The 19,371-nt window shown below is 41.1% G+C and overlaps 1 protein-coding gene across 1 annotated transcript in view; it reads left to right on the forward strand.

Annotated features, from left to right (window-relative positions):
- fryb (furry homolog b (Drosophila)) overlaps positions 1–19,371 on the forward strand; it is a 184,905-nt gene that overhangs the window by 106,717 nt on the left and 58,817 nt on the right. The window contains exons 26-33 of the mRNA XM_062046964.1: positions 1,058–1,149; positions 5,006–5,178; positions 5,250–5,410; positions 5,476–5,586; positions 9,453–9,607; positions 9,680–9,779; positions 11,309–11,480; positions 11,548–11,807. Coding sequence (XP_061902948.1) covers positions 1,058–1,149; positions 5,006–5,178; positions 5,250–5,410; positions 5,476–5,586; positions 9,453–9,607; positions 9,680–9,779; positions 11,309–11,480; positions 11,548–11,807 — 1,224 coding nt within the window. The remainder of the gene's footprint in view (positions 1–1,057; positions 1,150–5,005; positions 5,179–5,249; positions 5,411–5,475; positions 5,587–9,452; positions 9,608–9,679; positions 9,780–11,308; positions 11,481–11,547; positions 11,808–19,371) is intronic.

Genomic DNA, 19,371 nt, shown 5'->3' on the forward strand with positions numbered 1-19,371 from the left:
TTTGGGAACGCAAAGCGTCCCATTTATTAACAATAAATCTTTCAATCATTCAATCAAACTTTCACATCTTTGACATGGCGAACAGCATTCGTGCAGAGTACAAATAATACAACGGTGCAAAGTATTACAAAGTGCTCGCCTGTACGTTATCAAAATAACCAGCCTACCGGTATATGAAAAGTCAGTCTTTAATCATTGTGGCATCCTCTTCCTCCTGCGTACTAAAACCACCGAAATCCTCTTCGTCCGTGTCGGAGAAGAACAGGCCGTAAATAAGCCGCACCCTTGTATAAGCCGCAGGGACCAGAACGAGGGGAAAAAGTAGCGGCTTATAGTCCGGAAATTACGGTACAATTATTCTGACAGAGAGGTGCATGAATTATAATCTAGAATTGACTTTTAGCAAGTTTTGAGACCAAACATAAGCAGCGTGTCAACAATAGCGGCATAAGCTCGCATTAGCTCACTGCTTTTTAATGCGCCGCTAAAATAGTCCGTCTGCGTTAGCACTTACAATAACAATGTCACTCATGTTTGGTTCATTTTCAGGTCACGGCATGTAAATGGAGTATTGTTGGCACTTTTTGGATGTTTTTAGAGAGTGTAATGAGTTGACTCTATTGTTAGCTATTTATTTAGCATTTTGAATGCATAAAAAAAACCAAGCATAATTATGTGTTCTTGTCTTACATAAAGATTGTGAACGATAAACAGCACATCTCTTTACACCGTGTGCATATTACCAGTATGACTGACCTAATAATATGGTCAGAGTGCAGAAGTGTCACTCTCCGAAAATAGCCAATGGTATTCAGAGCGGAATATTCAAAATGACTGAATTTGTGGCATTTTGTGACATTTTAGACGGTATTTCTACATACTTCACAGATTGTGAATACATTAGATAAGGTTTAACGATACAGTGAAACACAAATAAGCGTGTTTAACGTAAACTTGTTTTTCCACTCTACTTGTACTTTAAGAGGGTGTTGTTGAGGCGAGTCGTCAGAGCGAGTGAAAGTCATGATCATGTTTGAAATGTCTGCTTGGCTGTCAGAACAAGAAGCGCAGGGAGAGGAGGGATCTTCTCCGACTGCAGCTGCTGAGGATCTTTGAACTGTTGGCCAACGCTGGAGTCATCAGTGACAGGTGACGCCAACACAATGACGCACGCGCAATACACAACACCACCACATGTTATGCTAGGGAAGTGATCCCCACTACAGTGGAACCTCCATTCACAAACTTTTATTGCTTCTTGAACAGGGATCACAAATCAAAACTGCCAGGTTCAAACACTGATGACATCTATTAAACAAGACAAGAAGCAAAGAATTAAACAGAGACAGAATCAAATTTGGCTCAATTGAGGAGAGACGTCTGGGCTGTACGCTTGCACAGTCTCCCAGCACGCTCTGGCGAAAGATTGTACGCCACCTCTTTTATTTTATTCCCTGATTGCATGGCAACAGCTGTTTCTAAGGGGCGGGGGTCGTAAACAGCCATCGCCTTTGGTTACAGAACAGTTCAAAGAAAAGGTCGTAAACAGTTCACAGGAGAGGTCGTAAACAGTTCACACAAAAGGTCGCCTTGAGGAGAGTCAGGCCCTGCTTCCTCTCCGCTTTTGTAGTTCTTGGGTCAAGAAAAATCTTTTTGTGGATTACAATACATGAAAGAAACAGAACACCTTCATGTTGCTACACAATGGAGTTTAAAAGTCCATCTTTTAGTAACACAATACACAACTAGGTGGGGCGATTCCTGAAGGAATGCTCCAATGCTGAAGTTGACGTGAAATGCTGACGGAATGTAGTATGAATGTAAGAATAGTTTAAATGATGGAATGCTTTGAGTGTTGAACAGTTTGAATTTCCAGGAAAAACGGAATTTGGTTTGGAACTTGGGAAAGTGTTAGTTGGATGAGTTGGAGGTGGGATGGTTTGAAAAATGTGGCAATTGTGGAAGTTTGAAAAATGGACAATTCATTTTGAATGGGGAAAAAATGTCCCTGAAACATGGGAATTTTTTAAAATTGTTGAAGGAGAGCACACCATTTTGAACAGGCTGAATATTTTGGAGTTGGAACGGTTTGAATCGGGAAAAAAAATTGTGAACTTTAAAAAAAAATGTCCCATTCATTTCAATGGGAATTTCGTGGAAATTTGGCCATTTCGGTAAAAGCTGGAATTTTGGGGAAAATGTTAAAAAAAAAACTTGAACGTTCTGAATGAGTTGCGATGGTTGGTGTTGGAATTTTTCAAATCGGTCGAGAAATGCCAAAGTACTAACATTTTTATTTGAGAAATGGTATTCAGGAATTCCCGGGAAAACCGGGAATTTTTCCCATTCGAAAAAAAATAATTGTTTTTGTCCTGATTAAGAGGAATGATTGGACGGTGGAGTGGGTTGAAAAATGTGGAAGGAGTAGTCGCCAGAAAAAAGGGTTTGGAAAAGAGGGAATTCTGGGACTTCCTGGAATTTTTTTGAACTTTAAATTTCCAGGATGAGCTGTAATATTTAGAAGGGGAAATAGTTTGAGTAGGTTGAAAAATGTGGAAATGGTGCAAAATGTGGAAATGGTGCAAGTTTGAAAAATGGCCAACTGGACTCTCACACTATTATGTTAGATCCACTATGGACTGGACTCTCACACTATTATGTTAGATCCACTATGGACTGGACTCTCACACTATTATGTTAGATCCACTATGGACTGGACTCTCACACTATTATGTTAGATCCACTATGGACTGGACTCTCACTATTATGTTAGATCCACTATGGACTGGACTCTCACTATTATGTTAGATCCACTATGGACTGGACTCTCACTATTATGTTAGATCCACTATGGACTGGACTCTCACTATTATGTTAGATCTACTATGGACTGGACTCTCACACTATTATGTTAGATCTACTATGGACTGGACTCTCACACTATTATGTTAGATCCACTATGGACTGGACTCTCACTATTATGTTAGATCCACTATGGACTGGACTCTCACTATTACGTTAGATCCACTATGGACTGGACTCTCACACTATTATGTTAGATCCACTATGGACTGGACTCTCACTATTATGTTAGATCCACTATGGACTGGACTCTCACACTATTATGTTAGATCCACTATGGACTGGACTCTCACTATTATATTAGATCTACTATGGACTGGGCTCTCACACTATTATGTTAGATCCACTATGGACTGGACTCTCACTATTATGTTAGATCTACTATGGACTGGACTCTCACAATATTATGTTAGATCCACTATGGACTGGACTCTCACAATATTATGTTAGATCCACTATGGACTGGACTCTCACTATTATATTAGATCTACTATGGACTGGGCTCTCACACTATTATGTTAGATCCACTATGGACTGGACTCTCACTATTATGTTAGATCTACTATGGACTGGACTCTCACAATATTATGTTAGATCCACTATGGACTGGACTCTCACACTATTATGTTAGATCCACTATTGACTGGACTCTCACACTATTATGTTAGATCCACTATGGACTGGACTCTCACACTATTATGTTAGATCCACTATGGACTGGACTCTCACTATTATGTTTGATCCACTATGGACTGGACTCTCACAATATTATGTTAGATCTACTATGGACTGGACTCTCACTATTATGTTAGATCCACTATGGACTGGACTCTCACACTATTATGTTAGATCCACTATGGACTGGACTCTCATTATTATGTTAGATCCACTATGGACTGGACTCTCACACTATTATGTTAGATTCACTATGAACTGGACTCTCACAATATTATGTTAGATCCACTATGGACTGGACTCTCACACTATTATGTTAGATCCACTATGGACTGGACTCTCACACTATTATGTTAGATCCATTATGGACTGGACTCTCACTATTATGTTAGATCCACTATGGACTGGACTCTCACACTATTATGTTAGATCCACTATGAACTGGACTCTCACAGTATTATGTTAGATCCACTATGGACTGGACTCTCACACTATTATGTTAGATCCACTATGGACTGGACTCTCACACTATTATGTTAGATCCACTATGGACTGGACTCTCACAGTATTATGTTAGATCCACTATGGACTGGACTCTCACACTATTATGTTAGATCCACTATGGACTGGACTCTCACACTATTATGTTAGATCCACTATGGACTGGACTCTCACACTATTATGTTAGATCCACTATGGACTGGACTCTCACTATTATGTTAGATCCACTATGGACTGGACTCTCTCACTATTATGTCAGCTCTACTATGGACTGGACTCTCACTATTATGTTAGATCCACTATGGACTGGACTCTCACACTATTATGTTAGATCTACTATGGACTGGACTCTCACTATTATGTTAGATCCACTATGGACTGGACTCTCACTATTATGTTAGATCCACTATGGACTGGACTCTCACTATTATGTTAGATCCACTATGGACTGGACTCTCACACTATTATGTTAGATCCACTATGGACTGGACTCTCACAATATTATGTTAGATCCACTATGGACAGGACTCTCACTAATATGTTAGATCCACTATGGACTGGACTTTCACAATATTATGTTAGATCCACTCGACGTCGCCCAAGGGGGGGTCCCCAAATCTGCGGTCCCCTCCAAGATTTCTCATTGTCATCCCATTGGGTTGAGTTTTTCCTTACCCTGATGTGGGATCTGAGCCCAGGATGTGGTTGTGGCTTGTGCAGCCCTTTGAGACACTGGTGATTTAGGGCTATATAAGTAAATATTGAACTAGGGGTAGTATTCTCCGCCGTGGAAAAAGTCCGCTTTGGCATCTTTTTCCAGAGAAGTCCGTTCTATTCACCGTAGTACGAAGCCGGCTTCCTCAATCTCTTCTATACGAGCAAGCACAAAATGAATGCATGAAGTGTGGTCAAGCAAAAAGGTGAGGTACATGGAGGTGTTCACCAATGTGGCTGTCTTCCTACCCAGCACCAACGGAGCACTGGAGCGTGACTCCCTAGCCCTGGGGGCCTTGTTCCTGGAGTACGTGGACCTCACCCGCATGCTCCTGGAGGCCGAGAACGAGAAGGAAATGGACGTGCTCAAAGACATCCGAGCCCACTTCAGCGGCATGGTGGCCAACCTCATCCAGTGCGTGCCTGGTGAGTCACACAAGCCGAGTGAAACTTAAACGACGTTACCAATTCACGTTTCCCACTCTGTGCTGGTGCAGTGCAGCACAGGCGCTTCCTCTTCCCACAGCAGTCCCTTCGCCACCACCTCTTCATCCTCTTCAGCCAGTGGGCCGGACCCTTCAGCGTCATGTTCACGCCCCTGGACCGCTACAGCGACCGCAACCACCAGATCACCCGCTACCAGTACTGCGCTCTCAAGGTGAGCGTCCGCAAAAGGAGCCGTGTCCCCCTCCAGGAATACTCACCCGGATTCTCTCCCCGCAGGCCATGTCTGCCGTGCTCTGTTGTGGTCCGGTCTTTGACAACGTGGGTCTCTCCACCGACGGCTACCTGTACAAGTGGCTGGACAACATCTTGGCCTGCCACGACAAACGGGTATGTCACACACACGCCTCAAGACTAGGGATGGCTATCGCCCATACTAGTACCAAATCTGTAATTATTAAAACAGTGTCGGAATCGGTACCTAAAAATGGAAAACATTAACCCTGTAAGACCTGACGGAACCAGATTTTTTACATATATCCATATTTAAGTGTTACTTCTTTTGTATCTCCTATAGTCATATTTTAATCAGCTAATGTTTCATCTGGTACAAAGTGCTTGCATTACGAGTGTCCTTGCTGAGAGAGTCAGAGCGTTGAATATTCTCTCTGTTGAGACTCCCATAACATTCTTGAGATAAGGGAACAAAGCGGTGCTGGGCTAGGAGACAACAGGTGGGAGGAGGGAGGAAGGGGAAGAGGGGGGTAGAACAAAACGTCTCTGGGGGGTGGGAGCGAGGGACGGAGGGAGGAACACAGCACTTCCGTGGGTTTGGAGGGGAGATCGATCTTAGCTGGGCGAGGGAACGCTTCTGTACTGGATTGGTCTCATGTTTATTGTCAAAGCTTTGAGAATAAACCACAAAATACTAACTACTGCCTGGTGATCAATTTAAACTCCAGCTTATGTGCCATAAAAAGAACTTGGGAGTGACCAGCAACTTAAAATCCCTGGGAGGAAGAGCTGGTCAACGCAACAATTTGGGGGCTCGTCCGGGATACAAAACAGTGTTTGTCTTGCAAACTGCAGTTCAGACTCCTAATGCAGATTTTAGAAAAAGGCTCTGCTTACCTTAACTTTTTTGGCCAAGTGAGTCTGCGCAGAAGTTTGCAAGAGACCCAAATATAGAAAAACCTAAAAATAAAAAAATTGACCTTTCAGATGTTGTTGTAGGAGGCATTTGATGCAGAAATTGAAGAGTTAAAAAAAAAATGTTTATGTATGTTTTTAGAGAAATGTTGTAATATTGCAACATTGGGCTTTGATGCGAGCAGAATTTCTGTATTTGTACTCACGTTGTCTGAACAACTAAGGGTTCATTTGCAGGGTTGATTGCTTACTTACTTATCCCCATAACGGTATATACCAGGGGTCACCAACCTTTTTGAAACCAAGAGCTACTTCTTGGGTACTGATTAATGGGAAGGGCTACCAGTTTGATACACACTTCAATAAATTGCCAGAAATAGCCAATTTCCTCAATTTACCTTTAACTCTATGTTATTATTAATAATGAATGATATTTACACTTAATTGAACGGTTTAAAAGGGGAGAAAACACAAAAAAAATGACAATTAAATTTTGAAACATAGTTTATCTTCAATATCGACTCTTTAAAATTCAAAATTCAACCGAGAAAAAGAAAAGAAAAACTAGCTAATTCGAATCTTTTTGAAAAAATTTAAAAAAGAACTTATGGAACATCATTAGTAATTTTTCCTGATTGAGATTAATTTTAGAATTTTGATGACATGTTTTAAAAATCCAATCTGCACTTTGTTAGAATATATAACAAATTGGACCAAGCTATATTTCTAACAAAGACAAATCATTATTTCTTCTAGATTTTCCAGAACAAAAATTTTAAAAGAAATTCAAAAGACTTTGAAATAAGATTTGAATTTGATTCTACAGATTTTCTAGATTTGCCAGAATAATTTTTTTGAATTTTAATCATAATAAGTTTGAAGAAATATTTCACAAATATTCTTCGTCGAAAAAACAGAAGCTAAAATGAACAATTAAATTAAAATGTATTTATTATTCTTTACAACAAAAAAATAAATTTACCTGAACATTGATTTAAATTGTCAGGGAAGAAGAGGAAAGAATTTAACAAGTAAAAAGGTATATATGTTTAAAAATCCTAAAATCATTTTTAAGGTTGTATTTTTTCTCTAATATTGTCTTTCTGAAAGTTATAAGAAGCAAAGTAAAAAAATTAATGAATTTATTTAAACAAGTGAAGACCAAGTCTTTAAAATATTTTCTTGGATTTTCAAATTCTTTTTGAGTTTTGTCTCTCTTAGAATTAAAAATGTCGGAAAAGCGAGACCAGCTTGCTAGTAAATAAATACAATTTAAAAAATAGAGGCAGCTCACTGGTAAGTGCTGCTATTTGAGCTATTTTTAGAACAGGCCAGCGGGCTACTCATCTGGTCCTTACGGGCACCGCGTTGGTGACCCCTGAACTCAGGGTTGATTGCTTACTTATCCCCATAACGGTATATACCATTACTAATAATCACACATTAGTTATATTTTTTGATGTATTGGAGGGAATAAAACCTGTTTGAGCCCACTGTAACAAGCCAGCTATTTTGACTACCACATTCACCCAGTGTTGTATAATTGCAACAATTATATAACAAGCTCTAAATAAAATTTGATGCATCTGTTCCACAATAACTACATATGTACATGCGCTAGACCAGGGGTCACCAACGCGGTGAGCCCGCAAGGACCAGATGAGTAGCCCGCTGGCCTGTTCTAAAAATAGCTCAAATAGCAGCACTTACCAGTGAGCTGCCTCTATTTTTTACTTTTTATTTATTTACTAGCAAGCTGGTCTCGCTTTGCCCGACATTTTTAATTCTAAGAGAGACAAAACTCAAATAGAATTTGAAAATCCAAGAAAATATTTTAAATACTTGGTCTTCACTTGTTTAAATAAATTCATTAATTTTTTTACTTTGCTTCTTATAACTTTCAGAAAGACAATTTTAGAGAAAAAATACAACCTTAAAAATGATTTTAGGATTTTTGAACACATATACCTTTTTACCTTTTAAATTCCTTCCTCTTCTTTCCTGACAATTTAAATCAAGTAAATTTATTTTTTTTATTGTAAAGAATAATAAATAAATTTTAATTTAATTCTTCATTTTAGCTTCTGTTTTTTCGACGAAGAATATTTGTGAAATATTTCTTCAAACTTATTATGATTAAAATTCAAAAAAATTATTCTGGCAAATCTAGAAAATCTGTAGAATCAAATTTAAATCTTATTTCAAAGTATTTTGAATTTCTTTTAAAATTTTTGTTCTGGAAAATCTAGAAGAAATAAATGATTTGTCTTTGTTAGAAATATAGCTTGGTCCAATTTGTTATATAGTCTAACAAAGTGCAGATTGGATTTTAACCTATTTAAAACATGTCATCACAATTCTAAAATTAATCTTAATCAGGAAAAATTACTAATGATGTTCCATAAATTCTTTTTTTAATTTTTTCAAAAAGATTCAAATTAGTTAGTTTTTCTTGTCTTTTTTTCGGTTGAATCTTGAATTTTAAAGAGTCCAAATTGAAGATAAACTATGTTTCAAAATTTAATTGTCATTTTTTTCATGTTTTCTCCTCTTTTAAACCGTTCAATTAAGTGTAAATATCATTAATTATTAATAATAACATAGAGTTAAAAGTAAATTGAGCAAATTGGCTATTTCTGGCAATTTATTGAAGTGTGTATCAAACTGGTAGCCCTTCGCATTAATCCGTACCCAAGAAGTAGCTCTTGGTTTCAAAAAGGTTGGTGACCCCTGGTCTAGGTCAACGGGCTCATAGTGATGTTACTAGTAGTTGACTGGGAGGTGTTTATTATCATTTGGGGAGAGTCCGCTGCCTGATGCTTACCTGCTAAACACTAAGCACTGACTACATGCGCTCTGAATACGCACTGCTGATTGGCTGTTACCGCTCTGTTACCGACTGTTGCTACAAAAAAAGGTAAAAAGTCAATCCTTTTTATCTTGCTCTCCGAGAACGAGGTGTAGAAGGCAGGGCAGCGTTCATTTATGACCGAAGTGAGACATCTACTTCTGTCTTTGGTCTGGTTGTTATGGAACCGGGTTTTGGTCCCCGTCCCCACTGAGGACAGGATGTAACATTTACCCGACACCGCCTGTGTCGCCCGCAGGTGCACCGTCTGGGTTGCGAGGTGGTGATCCTGCTCTTGGAGTTGAACCCCGACCAGAGCAACCTGTTCAACTGGGCCGTGGACCGCTGCTTCACCGGTTCCTACCAGCTGGCGTCCGGATGCTTCAAGGCCATCGCCACCGTTTGTGGCAACAGGTGGGCTCTCCGCTCTCAAGGCACTCAACTTAACATCCATCCTTAAAACATCTCTCCTCCTACTTTTGGTAGGAATTACCCATGTGACCTGGTGACCTTGCTCAACCTGGTCCTGTTCAAAGCGTCAGACACCAGCAGGGAAATCTACGAGATCTCCATGCAGCTGATGCAGGTAGGTGACCATAGGCGGTGGTACAGTGCTGGAGTGACCATACATCACCTGTACCTATTCTGTCTTGCCTCTGGTGAGGGCGGTCGCATTTTTTCCGCCTCCCTTCTTCTCCCTGCTTGCTCTCTTTGTTTTAGCCTGTCTACACTTTTTTGAAGCCTCTTTCTTTGCGATGTCCTCCAAATCTAAACATCAGACATGGAAATGATCAGCTGGACTCTCGACTCAATTGACAAAATCTTTTCGACGAAGAAAAGAGGTTCTGGGGAGCCTGGCTGCCCTGATGGAACCATTGCTGCGGGGTACGTGAAAGATTCCTGGGATAAACGGAGACTCACATGCCTCTCAGTCCTTTCCATCGAGGACGTGGAAGACATCTACCTATTTGGAACCGTGATCGCGGGGCACCTGCTGATTGGGCTGGGCATTGCTCTGGTGTATAGTCAAATTCGTAAGTCGATGGCAGCCACTCAAGGAGCCCAAAGGCTGTTCGTCGCAACGGAAGGATTGGGCCGGGCTGTGGGATCACAGACTGGGGCGATTTCTGAACTGAATCGCAAGATGGATCACATCATGGAAAAGCTGGTTGAAAGGGAAACATTGGATGGAATAGAACAGACAAGCCATTGTAATGTCTGCTCGCGGAAAAACTAAATCCTAATCTACGACTTGACGCCCTCGAATGGCCTCGATGCAACAACAGGAGCAGGCTGTTCTGAAAACATCCCCCCGAAGACTCCTCAATGATGGACGCTTTTGACCTCCCTCCCTCCTCAACGGCAACTGGAGTCAAACTTTTGCTTGCATGCCTATGGACACTGGGGGACGGCATGGCGAAGTTGGGAGAGTGGCCGTGCCAGCAATCTGAGGGTTACTGGTTCAATCCCCACCTTCTACCATCCTAGTCACGTCCGTTGTGTCCTTGAGCAAGACACTTCACCCTTGCTCCTGATGGGTCCTGGTTAGCGCCTTGCATGGCCGCTCCCGCCATCAGTGTGTGAATGTGTGTGTGAATGGGTGAATGTGGAAATAGTGTCAAAACGCTTTGAGTTCCTTAAAAAAAAGGTAGAAAAGCGCTATACAAGTATAACCTATTTACCATTTACTACATCAACACACCCAAGACAATGGGCATATACACCCCCACGCCTTCACCACCGCTTGATTCCCCTTTGGGGTGATGGACGGCTGGCAGCGCCTTGTAGCAGCAGTCGACCTCCAGGGTCCCAACTCACCCTCTCTGTTGTGAGTTGTTGTGATTATATCTTACATGTTTATGTGTGCATGGCATGGAGGTTTTTTCCCACTCCAGACTGGGCCCCCTTAGGAGCCCAGTCTAGACTGTATCTTTTTACTCATCTTCTTCCCCAGCGTTTTACCTTTTTCCCATCTTTTACGGGGCGCCATCAGTGTTCCTGTCCTGTAACCCTGTACACTGTTTGTTTGTCTAATCTTGAACGGGTCTGTGCTGCAAACAAAGTTTCGTTGTACTTGTGCAATGACAGTAAAGTCCAATCCTATCCTACCTTCAGGTGCTGGAGTCCAAACTGTGCGCCTACTCCAAGCGCATGGTGGAGCAAAAGCCCGGTAACATTCTGTACGGGACGCACGGACCTCTGCCGCCTCTTTACAGCGTCAACCTGTCCCAGCTCTCCATCCAGCTGGCCAGCATGTACCCGGAGCTCACTCTGCCGCTCTTCTCCGGTGAGCAGGCCTGGCTCGCTCACGGCCAGCTCACACGCTCTCTCTCACGTCTCCTCTCTCGCCCCAGAGGTGAGCCAGCGGTTCCCCACCACCCACTCCAACGGCCGGCAGATCATGCTCTCCTACCTGCTGCCGTGGCTCAGCAACATAGAGCTGGTGGACACGGGACTGCTGCCGCCCGCCTCCAGCCCCTGCACGCCGGAGGAGGAGCCTCGCGGCCAGTCTCAGAGTCTGGGGGGGGTGACTCTGAGCCTGAGAGGCAACGGCTGGGGCTCGCTGCAGGCCACCTCGCTGGTGCTCAACAACCTCATGTTCATGACGGCCAAGGTGGGACTCCGTTTCGGATGGCATTTAAAAATAAAAAACAAAGGGATTTATGGCTTTTTTAAAAGAGCCGTTCTAAGTACCGTCTCGTAATATAGTTAGATTTTTTTTAATCAAGGAAGCAATCACTAATATCAGTTATACCAGTGGTCCCCAACCTTTTTGTAGCTGAAAATTTGTCCCAAGGACCGGTGGGGGGTAGAAGGGTGGGGTGGGGGATTTTTATTTTTTTATTTTTTTTTTCTCATAAAGAAATACAATCATGTTTGCTTACGGACTGTATCCCTGCAGACTGTATTGATTTATATTGATATATATGTTGATTTAATAAAAAAAATAATGTTTTTTATTTATTTTTTTTATTTTATTATTATTTTTTTTTAATTTCTTGGTACCAATCGGCCCGGTGGTTGGGGACCACTGAGTTATACCATCATATTTAGATCAGAATGAAAAATTATTCTATTGGTGGCAATTTTTCTGAAATATTCACTACAATTTCATTTTGTGTTGTGTTATTGTCAGGTGCATTCCATAAGGCGGTGCCATTTTCCCATGCTTTGGCAATGACATCACTTGTTGGAATTTCCCCCCCCCCCCCCCCCACCTAAAATAATGTGTAGCATTTGAACAAAATAGAAAAAAATACACAGTAAGAATAAAATGCATTAATTGATGTAAATAAAATTAGGACAATCATTTAAATGTGAGTACAATTATACTACCATAATGAACCGGAAAGTTAATCCAAATAAAAATAGATGAGTAAAATAAAAATAGTTATAATTTAAAGAATATATATATATATATATATATATATATATATATATATATATATATATATATATATATATATATATATATATATATATATATATATATATATATATATATATATGTGTGTTAAAAAATCACAAGACTATTTCATCTCTACAGGCCTGTTTCATGAGGGTTTCCTCAATCGTCAGGAGATTTTAAAATCTCCTGACGATTGAGGAAACCCTCATGAAACAGGCCTGTAGAGATGAAATAGTCTTGTGATTTTTTTCCCACACATACATATTACGCTCTACCACGGTATCGAGCACTATTTTTTTTTATTTTATTTTTTTTTTATTTTTTTTGGATAATCTAATTAAGACATATATATATATATATATATATATATATATATATATATATATATATATATATATATATATATATATATATATATATATATATATATATATATATATATATATATATTTATTTATTTATATATATATATATGTGTGTGTGTGTGTGTGTGTGTGTGTGTGTGTATATATACACTGCAAAAAGTCAGTGTTCAAAAATAAGAACCAAAAATACAAAAATAAGGGGTATTTTATTTGAATTAAGCAAAATTATCTGCCAATAGAACAAGAAAATTTGGCTTGTCAAGGCTTTCCAAAACAATTAAAATTAGCTAACCTCAATGAACCCAAAAATAGCTTAAAATAAGAATATTCTCACTAAAAACAAGTGCACTTTTCTTGGTAGAAAAAAAATAATTAGACCTTTTTGCTCAATATGTTGAAAAACATTCTTAAATGAAGTAAATGCTAGTGCCATTATCTTGACATAATGATATGTGCTCGGCATCATGATTTTTATTTCATGCTTGAAATAAGAAATGATTACTTTAAAAAAAGTAGTTTTATACTTGTGAGTGTTGATGACACAGCTTTGCAACACTTGATATTCTAGTTTCAAGCATGTTTTACTCAATATAGGTAATAAAATTTCAGCAACAAGCTGTAATATCTTCCTGACATAATTTAGGACCAAAACCCTTAAAACAAGTAAAACACTAACATAAAATCTGTTTAGTGAGAAGAATTATCTTATCAGACAGAAAATAAGCAAATATCACCCTTATTTGAGATATTTCATCTTACTTAGATTTCACTTTTTGCAGTGTATATTTTTGTATATATGTATATATAAATGTATGTATGTATGTATATACAGTCGCGATCAAAAGTGTACATACACTTGTAAAGAACATCATGTCATGGCTGTCTTGACTTTCCAGTACTTTCTACAACTCTTATTTTTTTGTGATGTAGTGATTGGAGCACATACTTGTTGGTCACAAAAAACATTCATGAAGTTTGCTTCTTTTATGAATTTATTATGGGTCTACTGAAAATGTGAGGGTCAAAAGTATACATACAGCAATGTTAATATTTGCTTACATGTCCCTTGGCAAGTTTACCTGCAATCTGACATGTGATGTCAGATGAAACAAAAATGGAGGGTGGTAGTATTATGTTCTGGGCCTGTTTTGCTGCCAATGGAACTGCTGCTTTAAATGGGACAATGAAAAAGGAGGATTACCTCCAAATTCTTCAGGACAAGCTAAAATCATCAGCCCGGAGGTTGGGTCTTGGGCGCAGTTGGGTGTTCCAACGGGACAATGACCCCAAACACACCTCAAAAGTGGTAAAGGAATGGCTAAATCAGGCTAGAATGAAGGTTTTAGAATGGCGACCCCAAAGTCCTGACTTAAACGTGTGGACAATGCTGAAGAAACAAGTCCATGTCAGAAAAGCAACACGTTTAGCTGAACTGCACCAACGCCTTAGAAATGACTCGCTTTGGCTTTGGTTCTGCTCAAAGAAGATAAACACAATATATGCACCCTGTTTCCCTATCCATGCAGCCAATGCAGAGATTTTAAAACTGGTGTAATGTGACCCCGCCTCCTATGGGAAAAAAATGACACGCCTTAGATATCACTCGCTTTTGCCTTGGTTCTGCTCGAAGATAAACACAATGAATGCACCCTGTTTCCCTATCCATGCAGCCAATGCGGAGATTTTAAAACTGGTGTAATGTGAGCCCGCCTCCTTTGGGAAAAATGACACGCCTTAGAAATGACTCGCTTTGGCCTTGGTTCTGCTGAAAGATAAACACAATAAATTCACCCTGTTTCCCTATCCATGCAGCCAATGCGGAGATTTTAAAACTGGTGTAATGTGAGCCCGCCTCCTTTGGTAAAAATGACACGCCTTAGAAATTACTCGCTTTGGCCTTGGTTCTGCTCGAAGAAGATAAACACAATGAATGCACCCTGTTTCCCTATCTCTGCAGCCAATGCGGAGATTTTAAAACTGGTGTAATGTGAGCCCGCCTCCTATGGGAAAAATGGCATGCCTTCGAAATGACTCGCTTTGGCTTTGGTTCTACCACCACCATGCTTGGATTGGTGTTCCTGGGATTAAAGGCCTCACCTTTTCTCCTCCAAACATATTGCTGGGTGTTGTGGCCAAACAGCTCCGTTTTTGTTTCATCTGACCACAGAACTTTCCTCCAGAAGGTCTTATCTTTGTCCATGTGATGTCAGATGAAAGAAAAATTGAGCTGTTTGGCCACAATACCTAGCAATACGTTTGGAGGAGAAAAGGTGAGGCCTTTAATCCCTGGAACACCATTCCTACCGTCAAGCATGGTGGTGGTAGTATTATGCTCTGGCCCTGTTTTTCTGCCAATGGAACTGCTGCTTTAAATGGGACAATGAAAAAGGAGGATTACCTCCAAATTCTTCAGGACAAGCTAAAATCATCAGCCCGGAGGTTGGGTCTTGGGCGCAGTTGGGTGTTCCAACGGGACAATGACCCCAAACACACCTCAAAAGTGGTAAAGGAATGGTTAAATCAGGCTAGAATGAAGGTTTTAGAATGGCCTCCCTAAAGTCCGGACTTAAACGTGTGGACAATGCTGAAGAAACAAGTCCATGTCAGAAAAGCAACACGTTTAGCTGAACTGCACCAACGCCTTGGAAATGACTCGCTTTGGCCTCGGTTCTGCTCGGAGAAGATAAACACAATGAATGCACCCTGTTTCCCTATCCATGCAGCCAATGCGGAGATTTTAAAACTGGTGTAATGTGAGCCTCCTTTGGGAAAAATGACACGCCTTAGATATTACTCGCTTTTTCCTTGGTTCTGCTCGAAGATAAACACAATGAATGCACCCTGTTTCCCTATCTATGCAGCCAATGCAGAGATTTTAAAACTGGTGTAATGTGAGCCCACCTCCTTTGGGAAAAATGACACGCCTTAGAAATGACTCGCTTTGGCCTTGGTTCTGCTCAAAGATAAACACAATGAATGCACCCGGTTTCCCTATCCATGCAGCCAATGCGGAGATTTTAAAACTGGTGTAATGTGAGCCCGCCTCCTTTGGTAAAAATGACACGCCTTAGAAATGACTCGCTTTGGCCTTGGTTCTGCTCAAAGATAAACACAATGAATGCACCTTGTTTCCCTATCCATGCAGCCAATGCGGAGATTTTAAAACTGGTGTAATGTGAGCCCGCCTCCTTTGGTAAAAATGACACGCCTTAGAAATTACTCGCTTTGGCCTTGGTTCTGCTCGAAGAAGATAAACACAATGAATGCACCCTGTTTCCCTATCTCTGCAGCCAATGCGGAGATTTTAAAACTGGTGTAATGTGAGCCCGCCTCCTTTGGGAAAAATGACACGCCTTAGAAATGACTCGCTTTGGCCTTGGTTCTGCTCGAAGAAGAAAAACACAATGAATGCACCCTGTTTCCCTATCTCTGCAGCCAATGCGGAGATTTTAAAACTGGTGTAATGTGAGCCCGCCTCCTATGGGAAAAAATGACACGCCTTAGATATTACTCGCTTTTGCCTTGGTTCTGCTCGAAGATAAACACAATGAATGCACCTTGTTTCCCTATCCATGCAGCCAATGCGGAGATTTTAAAACTGGTGTAATGTGAGCCCGCCTCCTTTGGTAAAAATGACACGCCTTAGAAATTACTCGCTTTGGCCTTGGTTCTGCTCGAAGAAGATAAACACAATGAATGCACCCTGTTTCCCTATCTCTGCAGCCAATGCGGAGATTTTAAAACTGGTGTAATGTGAGCCCGCCTCCTTTGGGAAAAATGACACGCCTTAGAAATGACTCGCTTTGGCCTTGGTTCTGCTCGAAGAAGAAAAACACAATGAATGCACCCTGTTTCCCTATCTCTGCAGCCAATGCGGAGATTTTAAAACTGGTGTAATGTGAGCCCGCCTCCTATGGGAAAAAATGACACGCCTTAGATATTACTCGCTTTTGCCTTGGTTCTGCTCGAAGATAAACACAATGAATGCACCCTGTTTTCCTATCTATGCAGCCAATGCAGAGATTTTAAAACTGGTGTAATGTGAGCCCGCCTCCTATGGGGAAAAAATGACACGCCTTAGATATTACTCGCTTTGGCCTTGGTTCTGCTCGAAGAAGAAAAACACAATGAATGCACCCTGTTTCCCTATCTCCGCAGCCAATGCGGAGATTTTAAAACTGGTGTAATGTGAGCCCGCCTCCTATGGGAAAAAATTACACGCCTTAGATATTACTCGCTTTGGCCTTGGTTCTGCTCGAAGAAGAAAAACACAATGAATGCACCCTGTTTTCCTATCCATGCAGCCAATGCGGAGATTTTAAAACTGGTGTAATGTGAGCCCGCTTCCTTTGGAAAAAATGACACGCCTTAGAAATGACTCGCTTTGGCCTCGGTTCTGCTCGGAGAAGATAAACACAATGAATGCACCCTGTTTCCCTATCCATGCAGCCAATGCGGAGATTTTAAAACTGGTGTAATGTGAGCCCGCCTCCTTTGGGAAAAATGACACGCCTTAGAAATGACTCTCTTTGGCCTTGGTTCTGCTCGAAGAAGAAAAACACAATGAATGCACCCTGTTTCCCTATCTCTGCAGCCAATGCGGAGATTTTAAAACTGGTGTAATGTGAGCCCGCCTCCTTTGGTAAAAATGACACGCCTTAGAAATTACTCGCTTTGGCCTTGGTTCTGCTCAAAGAAGATAAACACAATGAATGCACCCTGTTTCCCTATCCATGCAGCCAATGCGGGGATTTTAAAACTGGTGGAATGTGACCTCGCCTCCTATGGGAAAAAATGACACGCCTTAGATATTACTCGCTTTTGCCTTGGTTCGGCTCGAAGATAAACACAATGAATGCACCCTGTTTCCCTATCCATGCAGCCAATGCGGAGATTTTAAAACTGGTGTAATGTGAGCCCGCCTCCTTTGGGAAAAATGACACGCCTTAGAAATGACTCGCTTTGGCCTTGGTTCTGCTCAAAGATAAACACAATGAATGCACCCTGTTTCCCTATCCATGCAGCCAATGCGGAGATTTTAAAACTGGTGTAATGTGAGCCCGCCTCCTATGGGAAAAATGACACGCCTTCGAAATGACTCGCTTTGGCTTTGGTTCTACCACCACCATGCTTGGATTGGTGTTCTTGGGATTAAAGGCCTCACCTTTTCTCCTCCAAACATATTGCTGGGTGTTGTGGCCAAACAGCTCCATTTTTGTTTCATCTGACCACAGAACTTTCCTCCAGAAGGTCTTATCTTTGTCCATGTGATGTCAGATGAAACAAAAATGGAGCTGTTTGGCCACAATACCCAGCAATATGTTTGGAGGAGAAAAGGTGAGGCCTTTAATCCCTGGAACACCAAGCCTACCGTCAAGCATGGTGGTGATAGTATTATGCTCTGGGCCTGTTTTGCTGCCAATGGAACTGCTGCTTTAAATGGGACAATGAAAAAGGAGGATTACCTCCAAATTCTTCAGGACAAGCTAAAATCATCAGCCCGGAGGTTGGGTCTTGGGCGCAGTTGGGTGTTCCAACGGGACAATGACCCCAAACACACCTCAAAAGTGGTAAAGGAATGGCTAAATCAGGCTAGAATGAAGGTTTTAGAATGGCCTCCCCAAAGTCCTGACTTAAACGTGTGGACAATGCTGAAGAAACAAGTCCATGTAAGAAAAGCAACACGTTTAGCTGAACTGCACCAACGCCTTAGAAATGACTCGCTTTGGCCTTGGTTCTGCTCGGAGAAGATAAACACAATGACTGCACCCTGTTTCCCTATCCATGCAGCCAATGCGGAGATTTTAAAACTGGTGTAATGTGAGCCTCCTTTGGGAAAAATGACACGCCTTAGATATTACTCGCTTTTTCCTTGGTTCTGCTCGAAGATAAACACAATGAATGCACCCTGTTTCCCTATCTATGCAGCCAATGCAGAGATTTTAAAACTGGTGTAATGTGACCCCGCCTCCTATGGGGAAAAATGACACGCCTTAGATATTACTCGCTTTGGCCTTGGTTCTGCTCGGAGAAGATAAACACAATGAATGCACCCTGTTTCCCTATCTCTGCAGCCAATGCGGGGATTTTAAAACTGGTGTAATGTGAGCCCGCCTCCTTTGGGAAAAATGACACGCCTTAGAAATTACTCGCTTTGGCCTTGGTTCTGCTCGAAGAAGAAAAACACAATGAATGCACCCTGTTTTCCTATCTATGCAGCCAATGCGGAGATTTTAAAACTGGTGTAATGTGAGCCCGCCTCCTATGGGAAAAAATGACACGCCTTAGATATTACTCGCTTTTGCCTTGGTTCTGCTCGGAGAAGATAAACACAATGAATGCACCCTGTTTCCCTATCAATGCAGCCAATGCGGAGATTTTAAAACGGGTGTAATGTGAGCCCG

The sequence above is a fragment of the Entelurus aequoreus genome, linkage group LG05 (assembly GCF_033978785.1).
Source record: "Entelurus aequoreus isolate RoL-2023_Sb linkage group LG05, RoL_Eaeq_v1.1, whole genome shotgun sequence".
NCBI classification, from domain to species: Eukaryota; Metazoa; Chordata; class Actinopteri; order Syngnathiformes; family Syngnathidae; genus Entelurus; species Entelurus aequoreus.